A 12,388-nucleotide genomic window follows, 5' to 3' on the forward strand; every position below is an offset into this window, starting at 1 on the left:
AAATCATTGGTCATTTGCCAAATAACATTAAAAGTCTGACAGATAGCCAACCAGCATTTAAAAATAAACTAAAAGAATTTATGAATGACAACTACACCTACTCAATAGATGAATTTTTAGATATGAAGCAGTTAAAAAACACACCACCACCACCACCACCACCACCACCACCAACAACAACAACAACTTATGTTAAAGTGACACATTCCACATCATTGCAAAATGTCATATGCAGGATCTATGGGACTAGTATTAATGTATGTATGCATGAATGTATGTATTTTTCACACAGTATATCTCCAGTGGTCAGCATGCTCCTAATAAATGGGCAATTAATAGATTCCTTACTTACTTACTCACTTACTCACTCACTTTCTTTCTTTATCCTTTGCTTCCCTACTGAAACATTCACCAACCCCTTCATACCTACAGTATTTTAATTTGCCTCTATTCGTGAACAGTTAAAAATAAGTAAAGACAAATGATACCACACTCATGTCACATTTTATTTCACAGAAATAATGGGGAAAGATAAATCAATTAACTTACAAGAGATTGGAGAGGAAACAATCAACCGTAGTACATGACAGGAAATGACTGTGACTAGTTCATAGTAAAATGACTGAAGTGGCAAACTTTTAGGAATAACATTTTGCAGTTCAGTTTTAGGAGTTTGTACATAATGTCAGGTCACATTTGGCTCAGGACTCCGAAATTTGGACTCTGTTTCTGATTGACAATCAATGAATGACAAGTTTGAGGGAAGTTAGAACTACTTAAGTGAAATAAGTTATCAGCCTCTTTCTGCACAATAAAGTCTTATATAAGTAAATATAGCAACATACAATTGTGTGTATCCAATATCTAAAGATCAAAAAACTACATATTTACAAATGTGATAAATACCACAATGCTTTGAACACAGTACATACATACAATATTTCCTACAATGGGATGATAATCTTACAGTGCTCAATTAACAGCATGATTACTACAGTACAGTATTTGGACAGATCATCTTATCTAATCAAGAGAACTTAAAAAATATGATACACTTACAATCTTTATATTTATAAGCTTCATGAAGTATGGATTTTAACTACACATGATAATGATATAACTTTTGAACCATCTACAATGAGGTAAAATGCAAGTTTGATGGCACAGGGAATGCATGAGAGACAAAGTTTTTCTAAAATGGTTTTGTATCTGGTACAACTGTCATTTACAAAATAACCTGTTGTAAACACACAAACTGCAGTGCAGAAACAACAATAATTTAAATTCCACTAAGTCAATGTTCACAACAGTTAATCTCCTTTATATAATATCCTTTATAGAGGAAATACTTCTATTTTGAAGCATGTCTTTTTAATACTGCTGGACACCTGTTTTTCAAAAGAGCAAGCCCAGCACTTAGGAAACACTCTAATGTTTTTAAGGTGTGGTTACAGTTATAATTTGGTTTAGCTGAGATTCAGTTTTATTATCAAGTAATGTTAACAGTTCCCGTGGCTGCTCCTTGTTTTGCTTTAAATGTTCACATCTATCACTACCACATTGTTCACATTCTATTATGTGAGACCTGATGGAGTTCTTTACCTTCTGAAATAAAAATAAAACTACATTAGAAATGCAAATTACCATTTTAAAACTGTAAGGATAACATACTTCATATACTAAACATAAAATTCTACACTTTATAGTTTTCTAAGCAGACACGTCTCTCATATGTGGAGGTACTCACTCTCCAGCACATTCTACCTCCTCAGAAAGCACCCTCATTCACTAATCTAGCATTGGCTTTTGGTCCTTATTTATATGTCTATTTGAATGTTTATTTATAACAAAATAATTTAATTGGACAGATAAATAAAAAATCTACTCACAAAGTGGCAGCAGAACACACACATAAAAGGAGGTTATACTCAGGCAAGCTTTCAGAGCCAGTGGCTCCTTCTTCAGGCAGAAGAGTAGAAGTGGAAGGAAGAGTGGTGAAGGGAAAGGACTGGAAAGGTCTATGAAAAGGGGTAGATTTCAGGAAAGTCACTCAGAACTGCAAGTCAGGGGAGACTTACCACACAAGATGAGAAGGAAAGACTGATTATTGGGAACTGCATCAGATGAGATTTGAAACCCTGAGAGCTTAAAGATGGAAGACAGTATAATATGCAATACAGAGATTATTGCTTAAACATCATTTATGAGTTAATAAGAGTGAAAAGCTAAGTTGGTGGTACATAACAGATGTGGGAGGGAGCAGTGAAAAATAGATGGGTAAGACAATAAAAGATGTAGAAAACTAAAGAATAGTTACTCTGAAGAAATGTTGAGATGGAAGAAATTAACTTAAATTAAGGTCAGATGGGTGGCAGGAACCAAGGACATGTTGTAACACTAGCTCCCACCTGCAGAGTTCTGAGAAACTGGTTCTGGGTGAAGAATCCAGATGGCACATGTGGTGAAACAGGCACCGAGGTCATGATCGTCATACTGTAGAGCATGCTCTGCAACAATATATTGTGTGTTGCCAGTAAACACCCTCTGCGTATGCTCATTCATCCTAACTTTCAATTTGGTGTTAGTCATGCTGATGCAAAAACGCCAAACAGTGTTGACATAAAGGCTGGTATATGACGTGTTGTTTCACTGGTGGCTCTCCCTTTGATAGTACGGGTTTTCCAATTACAATACTGCTATAGGTGGTGGTAGGAGGGTGCAAAGGGCAAGTCTCACAGTGGGAAGGGTCACAGGGGTAGGAGCTGTAGGGTAGGGAGATGGATGTAGAAAGTGCATAGGGTCTGACAAGAATATTGCAGAGATTGGGAGGCCGATGAAAAGTTGTTCTAGGTGTGGTGGGCAAAATTTCAGACAGAATGGATCTCATTTCAAGACATGATTTTGGGAAGTCATGGCCCTGCTGATTAATACATTTCAGACCAGGATAATAGTGAGTAATGTTTGTTTATGTGTCTCCAAGCACACAAGAAATGCCAGGGCTGCTTTGTCACAGTGTACTTGTGTCTGACCTCCATGTACTTTTAGCTTTCAACTCCTTAATAAAATGTTGCACACAGTGAGTGATGTCTGGAAATCCCAATGGATACATGAATGTACATATACTGTGCCATAAAATTTTGATTCACTAGTCTCATCGCCATTTAAAAAAGGCTCTGAAGAAGACATGGGAAATTATCATCCAATTTCCATTTTTCCTGTGTTTTCTGAGATATTTGAAATGACTGTTGCAACCCAAATTCAAAATTTCTGTCACAAATTTAATGTTATAACATAAAATCAATTTGGCTTCCAAAAAGGCAAAAGTATGATTTATGAAATTAACGAATTCACAAATAAAGTTAGTTTCACCTTAGATAAATAAAAAAGGCTGCAGAAATCTTCTGTGACTTATCCAAGGTGTTAGGCTGTGTAAACCAATCCCTATTATTATACAAAATGCAAAAATATGGAATTACATGCAGTGGCTTACAGTGGTGTAAGTTATATTTGACAAAGTGACAGAAAAGGGTTGCCATAACACCAGACAAAAGAAAATATTTCTCAAAATGGAGAACTATCTTACAGATGGTACCATGAGGCCCAATCCTTTTTCTTTTTTACATAAATGTCTTACACATAAATATAAATCATCATTCAGTTTTATTTGCTGATGACAGATCACTACTGATAGAAAATAAAAATGCAGAAGAAATTCCCAAAAATATCATGAAAACTCTAGAAAATCTAAATGTGTGGTTTCATCTAAATGGCCTGTAACTAAATATTTCAAAAACACAGCTTATGCAGTTTAAGACAAAACAGTCTAAAATAAATTATATTCAAATTATGCATGGAAGTCTGGAACTAAACAAAGCAGAATGTGTGGAATTCTCAGGAATGCAGTTGGACAGAAATCTGTCACAGTTCTCACATATAGACTATTTAAAAGATAATGTCAATCATAGCCAATGTCTCTGCCACAGACATGAAAAAAGTAGTGTACCATATCTACTTGAGGCAATAGTGAGATACGGCATTGTCTTTGGGGGAAATACTGGCAGTTTGACAAGAATACTAACTTTACAGAAAAAATTATAACAACACATTCCTGTCTACAGATTCATAAGCTCCAAGAAAGCCCATTAAGGTCACTATAAAGTGTTTTTATCTTTCCTGTGACATTCTTCTAATATCTGATGTTCTAATATCCTTTTCAGTCCAAAAGTCTGTTCAGTGAAGTTCCTCACTTTTCAGAAGACAACCTGATAGTCTCCAGTGCCTGACTTGAGCTGCTCTCACCAATTATCTAGAGATTATATTCCTGATTAGCATTTGATGTAGTACCACACCTACACTTATTGTAGGATCATATGGGGTGTGAAGTACAATTTGTGACTGGATTGAGGACTTTTTTGGTAGGGAAGACACAGCACGTTATCTTGGATGGAGAGGCATCATCAGATGTAGAGAGAGCTTCGGGTGCACCCCAGGGAAGGATGTTGGGACCCTTGCTATTCGTGTTGTACATTAATGACCTTGTAAACAATATTAATAGTAAAATCAGGCTTTTTGCACATGATGCAGTCATCTATAATGAAGTATTATCTGAAGAAGCTGCATTAATATTCAAACAGATCTCAATAAGATTTCCAAGTGGTGCTAAGATTGGCAACTTGCTTTAAATGTTCAGAAATGTAAAATTCTGCACTTCACAAAACGTAAAAATGTATTATTCCAAGACTGCAATATCAATAAATCACTGTTGGAATTTGCCAGCTCCTACATATACAGGGTTATTACAAATGATTGAAGCGATTTCACAGCTCTACAATAACTTTATTATTTGAGATATTTTCACAATGGTTTGCACACACATACAAAAACTCAAAAAGTTTTTTTAGGCATTCACAAATGTTCGATATGTGCCCCTTTAGTGATTCGGCAGACATCAAGCCGATAATCAAGTTCCTCCCACACTCGGCGCAGCATGTCCCCATCAATGAGTTCAAAAGCATCGTTGATGCGAGCTCGCAGTTCTGGCACGTTTCTCGGTAGAGGAGGTTTAAACAATGAATCTTTCACATAACCCCACAGAAAGAAATCGCATGGGGTTAAGTCGGGAGAGCGTGGAGGCCATGACATGAATTGCTGATCATGATCTCCACCACGACCGATCCATCGGTTATCCAATCTCCTGTTTAAGAGATGCCGAACATCATGATGGAAGTGCGGTGGAGCACCATCCTGTTGAAAGATGAAGTTGGCGCTGTCGGTCTCCAGTTGTGGCATGAGCCAATTTTCCAGCATGTCCAGATACACGTGTCCTGTAACGTTTTTTTCGCAGAAGGAAAAGGGGCCGTAAACTTTAAACCATGAGATTGCACAAAACACGTTAACTTTTGGTGAATTGCGAATTTGCTGCACGAATGCGTGAGGATACTCTACCGCCCGGATTCGCACATTGTGTCTGTTCACTTCACCATTAAGAAAAAATGTTGCTTCATCACTGAAAACAAGTTTCGCACTGAACGCATCCTCTTCCATGAGCTGTTGCAACCGCGCCGAATATTCAAAGCGTTTGACTTTGTCATCGGGTGTCAGGGCTTGTAGCAATTGTAAACGGTAAGGCTTCTGCTTTAGCCTTTTCCGTAAGATTTTCCAAACCGTCGGCTGTGGTATGTTTAGCTCCCTGCTTGCTTTATTCGTCGACTTCCACGGGATACACGTGAAACTTGCCCGCACGCGTTCAACCATTTCTTCGCTCACTGCAGGCCGACCCGTTGACTTCCCCTTACAGAGGCATCCAGAAGCTTTAAACTGTGCATACCATCGCCGAATGGAGTTAGCAGTTGGTGGATCTTTGTTGAACTTCGTCCTGAAGTGTCGTTGCACTGTTATGACTGACTGATGTGAGTGCATTTCAAGCACGACATATGCTTTCTCGGCTCCTGTCGCCATTTTGTCTCACTGCGCTCTCGAGCGCTCTGGCGGCAGAAACCTGAAGTGCGGCTTCAGCCGAACAAAACTTCATGAGTTTTTCTACGTATCTGTAGTGTGTCGTGACCATATGCCAATGAATGGAGCTACAGTGAATTTATGAAATCGCTTCAATCATTTGTAATAGCCCTGTACATGAGTTACTCATACGTATACCTGGGTTTAACACTTTGCAGGGATATGAAATGGGATGAGCACATAGGCTCAGTTGTAGGTAAAGCAGGTGGTAGACTACAGTTTATTGGTAGAATACTGGGAAAGTGCAATCAGAGTGTTAGAGTGACAGTGAGGAAACTGAAATGACTCTTTAAGATAAACGTAAACTATCCTGACAAAGTCTATCAACCAAGTTTTGAGAATAGGCTTTAAATGATGACTCAAGGAATATACTACACCCCACCCGCTCTATGTATCACTCATCACTCACATAGGGATGATGAGGACAAGATTAGAATAATTACAGCATGCACAGAGGCACTCAATCATTCTTCCCCTGCTTCATATGTGAATGGAATGGAAAGAAACATTAATAACTGGTATGAAGGAACATACCCTCTGCTATGCACTTTGTGGTGGTCTGGTGGTCTGCAGAGTGTGGATGTAGACTTAGAGGTTGTTGCAGTTATCCAGTACCATTTTGTCACTCTTCTCATGAATTGGCATGATGGCTTTTTCCCAGGCTTTTGATACCTTTCTGTTCATCCAGATGTCCTTTATTATTCTTTTATATACTTTGCTCTGTCACCAGACAGCCCCATTTAATTCCCTCAGTGTAAATGCCATCATAACCTTCACCCTTATTGCTCTTGAGAATCTTAATTATTTTTAACACTTCCATGAAGGTGCGTGTATGAGCTCTGCAGTTTACCTTGTTGTATTACAGCATTAACCTTCCTGTAGGTGTTCCAGGGTCAGCAGATTGTTTAAGTACCTTGCCATTTCCACAAATTGCATCTTTCTCTCTATTTTCAGTTCAACATCATGTCATTTCACATTGCTTCATGGCCCTTTTATCTTGTTCTTTATCTCCTTACAGAAGGCTCTTGTCTGGTTTTCCTTGACTGCATGATCAACTTTTCCAACTTTCATTCCACTTGTTTTTCCTGGAATTTATTATTATCTTAGTAGTTATTCTCAGTTTCACAAATTTTCGAGTTGTTTTCTTTCTTAGTTTTCTGCCAGAGCCTCCATACATTTCTTGCATACTCAATAGCTTCTTTACACTCATCCATCTACCACTCTTATTTTCTTTTACGTCTGCATCTACACTGATACTCTGCAAACCACTGTGAAGTGCATGGCAGAGGGTATTTCTTCCCATTGTATCAGTTATTAGGATTTCTTCCTGTTCCATTCATGTATTTAGTGTGGGAAGAATGATTGTTTAAATGCCTCTATGGTGCTGTAATTAACCTAATCTTGCCTTCACAATCCCTATGCGAGTGGTAAGGAGGAGGTTGTAGTACATTCCTAGAATCATCATTTAAAGCCAGTTCTTGGAACTTTGTAAGCAAGCTTTCTTGGGATAGTTTACAAGTATCTTCAAGCGTCTGCCAGTTCAGTTTCTTCAGCATCTCTGTGACACAGTCCCATGGGTCAAACATATCTGTGACCATTTGTGTTGCCCTTCTCTTGTTACTTGGGAGCAGTCATTCTCATTCCACTTTTATGATGTCCTTCACTTTCTCCCACATGTTTAACTGTAAAGTCCCTTGAAAATTGGAACCCTTCAACCCCCACAAACCAACCAGCCAACCAACCTTGCAAATTCATTCTTGTATCTGTTCAAAAGTTATTTGTTAACTCTGTTAGTGTTCATGGTTTTCTATCTTTGATTTCTATTTTGTAGCCATTTGCATTTCATTTCAGTGAGGCAATAGTCAGATTCAATTCTACAGTTTTCATGACACTAGTGTTCAAAATCTCTGTGGTTCTTGTCTTGGGTCATTACATGGTCTAATTGTCTCTCGCTAACCCTATTACCTGGAGTCATGTCATCTTCTTAGATGCATTGACTTTATAGTGAGTGGTCACAATTCTCAGCTTGTGCCTCCTGAACAGATTTGCTAGCATCTCTCCATTCTCACTGATTCTCTTGCGTGCCAAATATTCTATTACAAGGCCTTTGAATCTCTTCTCTGTACCAAACTGTGCATTGGAAATACCCAACAGGACTGTTACTCCCCTCTTATCTGCTTCTGTCATTACCTTATATATTATGTTCCAGAACTGCTCTGTTCCTGCATTGTCTTTTTTGTTTTTTAATTCGCAGGTGCATGTACATTTATCAGGATATAGATTTTGTTTCATGTCTTCATCCCCAGGTACAAGAGCGTCTTGTTGACACCCTTCCATTCAGAAACATAAGTCAGGTAGTGCCTGTCTACCACAACATTCTGACTTCGATGTGTTCTCATTGATGAATCTTATTTCTTGCAGTGCCAGGATGGGTATTCTATATCCTTTCATACTACCCAGGACTTGCTTTACTTTGTCAATCTTGATTATAATCTGAATGTTAATGGCTCCCAATTTAAAGGTCAGTTTTCATATTATTTCACTGTCTGATTCATTACAGATAATGAGGAAGCACCTCAAATGTATTGGTTGGGGTGCAGTAGCTCAAATTCTTCCTCGCCCTCGCCCCTTTTCCCTCCCCCTGTGTACAGTGCCCCTATATCTCACTGGTGTGCCACTTACAATAAAGACAATGATTGGTGGTATGTCCCCATCCAGTATTTATTTTGAAGGAGACAGTATCCACCGACAAAGTAAGTACTTGAGGTACCTTTGATACCTACTGGTAGACTGTTTAACACAACTGATTGCACTAGTTTATAATCCATAGAGGTGGTTTTCATCTGTTTACAAATTGCAATTAACCCATTTTTTCATGTGCAAGGACAACGCTTTCAGTGGAGCTGCAATGCTCTACATTGGCCAAAACTATGCTGTCAAGTTTTTCCTAACTTGTTATGATTTAGCTTCTTTATGATTGGGCCTGCAGTGAAATACATATATGTCTTGAAATGACATCGTAAGTGTGGTTTCAGTATCACTGCTTACAATAATAATCAATAAATGTTTTAAGCAGTGATACTGGAGCCTTACTTACAATTGTCATGATTTGTCCATTCTCTTTCTGTTCCCTTCTACCCTCCCTTCATACTCCTTTGTCCCTCCCTCAAACATGCAGGATTCAAGTTTTTCCTTTAATATCCTCTTCTGCCCTCATCGTTTCATCCAAGAATATGGCTTTTCATATCTGTTACTTTTTACATTCTAACTGTATTTTCTTTCTTATTTTCTCTATTCCCCCCCCCCCCCCCCCCTGTTAATTTGCGCTACATACTGTTGTAGAAAATGAGATATCATATAATTCTATAATGTTTGCTGGGAAATCAGTGACCATTTTTTGCATGGATAAACTTTTCATTGCTGCCAATAAAGACAAAGTTGTACCAAAATGTTCCTAAGTCTACATAGAATTGTTATGAGTCCATTTGAATTGTCCAGCTTTCTTTATGACTACAAGTGGCTTAGATTATTCATGAATTTTTGAACACAAACAAGATGACAGAATTTGTCCCCAAGGGACCAAATCTGAAGATGCAAGTGCAGATTAAGATCTAGTTGGAACATAATTTTATCAGTTATCATTGGTTTCTCCATCTTCAGCTCACTGCAGTTAATTTAAGTAAGCTTAAGATTGATTTTAACAGCTGCTGCAGGAGATGGCCATACAAACAAACATATTATAATACTTTTAGTTAATATATTTTGGGAACTTTAATTCCCTCTTCTATACCCTTCTCCAATGTCTTCATTTGAAGCGTCACAGTATAATGGCCTATGTATTGACAAATAGTCCAGAAAATAATGTCAGGATCAATTGCAAATGTGGTAAATATGGAAACTAAATGTAAAATCATTATCATATTTTTATTAGTTGTTCTTCACTACTTACTTCTTTAAGTGTTGATCCCTCAGCCTTAATTACAACAACAACAGCAAATGCTGGTATGCACAGGAGTGATGCTGATGCTATGCACCAACCAAGCACTTCTGCCCAAACTGGGTACCTATACTCTCCGTTGTTGTATGTGGGAGACTCATAATCTATGAGGCAGAATACCCACACACACTGTAAAGAAGACAATTGACAAAATCAGAAATGATAGTCACTTTTTTATTACAGCAAAAAATTGAAAGTTACAAATTAAAATGAGTCTATGGGAATGGACAGAAAAAAGAGGGAAGGGAAATGAAGGCAGATGCTGTAATTTTCGTAGTTATATTTTGCTGTCAGTAGCTCTGAGTTGACCTTTACATTACAGTTGTTCAGAATGAATGTACTAAAGTATGGAATACAGTGTGCTGCAACCAGTGCAGTGAAACAACCAATCTAAGGAGATAGATAGTTAGATAGATAGAGAGAGAGAGAGAGAGAGAGAGAGAGAGAGAGAGAGAAAGGTGTGAGGAGCAGCAAAGTGGAATGAGGAGTGTAACAGACATAGTAACTGCAGCATACAACGTGTCTGGATGCTTTCACAGGTGACTCTTGGATCCTTAACCATGAGAAGAAATGATGGAAAATTTGGACTAGCTAGACAGATGTTGTCTGTATATTTTGAAGGACTCTGGAAATATTATCAGGATATTTTTATCACTCCTACTTCCCAATACGAGGTTCCCCCCCCCCCCCCCCCCCCCCCCCCCCCCACACACACACACACACACACACACACAGGAGCCTCATTTGTGGCGACTAACTGTTGAGATTCCAGAGGAAAGAGCAGATGCAGTCCTTGTTGTGGGTTCAGATAATGTAGAATTTGTTAATGAATTTGAACTAGACCAATGGTTTGTAAAGTTGAATGGATGGGAAGGATTCCATTAGGTGGGCGACTAAGATGTTTTTGCATACCCCTGACAGGTACAGGGATTCATTTGTAGATCTTGCCATCAAAGGAGAAGTAATTATGGATGAGAATGTAGCTTTACAAGCAGATTGTGGAGGAGGTACTAAGTTTTGTGTCAAGATGATAATGGGAAATTTAGTGAGTGAGTGTATGGGGGTGGGGGTGGGGGAAGAAGGGAGGTTGGCATCCAAAGATGGAGCATTTAAGCAACGAAGAAAACAGCATTGTCGTATGCCAGCTGTGCTGGAATTGCTGTGGAGTATTCAATGTAGATATGACTATTACATTGCCTGCTCGCATGGAAGGCCACCACAAAACAACCTGTTGTGACTAAATTCAACCAGGTTGCAGAATGCAGCACACAGCACAGCATCTATGACATCAAGTACTGCTTCAAATGCCCTGCCACTTGGCTCTTATTCCCCTCCTACTCTAGCATAAGCTTTTAAGCTTTTCTGATCTGCACAGACAGCAACTGTCCGTACAGTATATAACCATTTCCAAAATCTGCCCACCCCTCCCAGCTCTGAAATCTCCGCTAGTCTCCAATCACAAGCAGTCGTGTCCTTCCCTCCAACATCCTTGCCTCACTGTTTGCATCTCCTCTTTCCTAAAAATATATGGTCTGCTTATCCAGTTTTGTGACTGGTACCAGAATTCAAAGCAGTATTTTATATCTACTGTTACTATCAAGAGTAATATTGTAATGTTACCTGTGGGCAGACCTTTAAGCAAACTTATTGACCTGCCAAAATCTCTGTGTGGAAAGCAATTAATTATACAACAATTCTATGTGAACTCTTGAATTATCCAATGTGCAAGCCGTCTTCCTAGATGTCAATCTCCACCTCTCCAGTGGCTCCATAAATACGTCTGTTCATATCAAGTGCACTAATCATCAACAATAACTCCATTTCGACAACTGTCGCCTGTTTCATGTCAAAAAGTCTCTTTCTTACAGCCTTGCTACCTATGGGTGCTGCATCTGAAGCGAAAAGCTGGAGTTGTCAAAATATGCTGATAACTTTTGGGTTGTTTTGAAATTCCACCTTATGTGAACACTAACTTTTTATTCACCCCAACATGTTTTGGCACCTATGTGTTATCTTCTGTGCATCGAATTTTATTTCTATGAAGTATAATATAAAGTTTATAATAATTCCTCTATTGTAGGCCTAAAAATTTTAACACGTGCATTTGATCAATATTATGAGAAGGATAGTTGCTACTCACCATATAGCGCAAATGCTGAGTCACAGACAGGCACGACAAAAAAGACCATCAAACAAAAGTTTGGCAGTCTTTTTGTTGTGCTGGTCTGTGACTCAGCCGTCCACTATATAGTGAGTAGCAATGATCCTTTTTGTAGTATTGTTATTATTCCAGCCTGAATTTTCTATTGTTTGAACAAGTGCATTTTGTTTGGGTTGTTTTGACAGCTCACCTGAAAATTACATTGCTAATGTAAC

The 12,388-nt window shown here is 38.5% G+C and overlaps 1 protein-coding gene across 1 annotated transcript in view; it reads right to left on the reverse strand.

The window, feature by feature from the left end:
• Nucleotides 1-485: 485 nt before the first annotated feature.
• Nucleotides 486-12,388, reverse strand: part of LOC124761247 (sodium- and chloride-dependent GABA transporter ine-like) — a gene marked incomplete at its 5' end in the record, with an annotated part of 38,356 nt that continues 26,453 nt past the window's right edge. The window contains 2 exons of the mRNA XM_047249112.1: nt 486-1,605; nt 9,965-10,141. Coding sequence (XP_047105068.1) covers nt 1,438-1,605; nt 9,965-10,141 — 345 coding nt within the window. The remainder of the gene's footprint in view (nt 1,606-9,964; nt 10,142-12,388) is intronic.

Source organism: Schistocerca piceifrons, unplaced genomic scaffold (genome assembly GCF_021461385.2).
Source record: "Schistocerca piceifrons isolate TAMUIC-IGC-003096 unplaced genomic scaffold, iqSchPice1.1 HiC_scaffold_576, whole genome shotgun sequence".
In the NCBI taxonomy this organism is placed as follows: Eukaryota; Metazoa; Arthropoda; class Insecta; order Orthoptera; family Acrididae; genus Schistocerca; species Schistocerca piceifrons.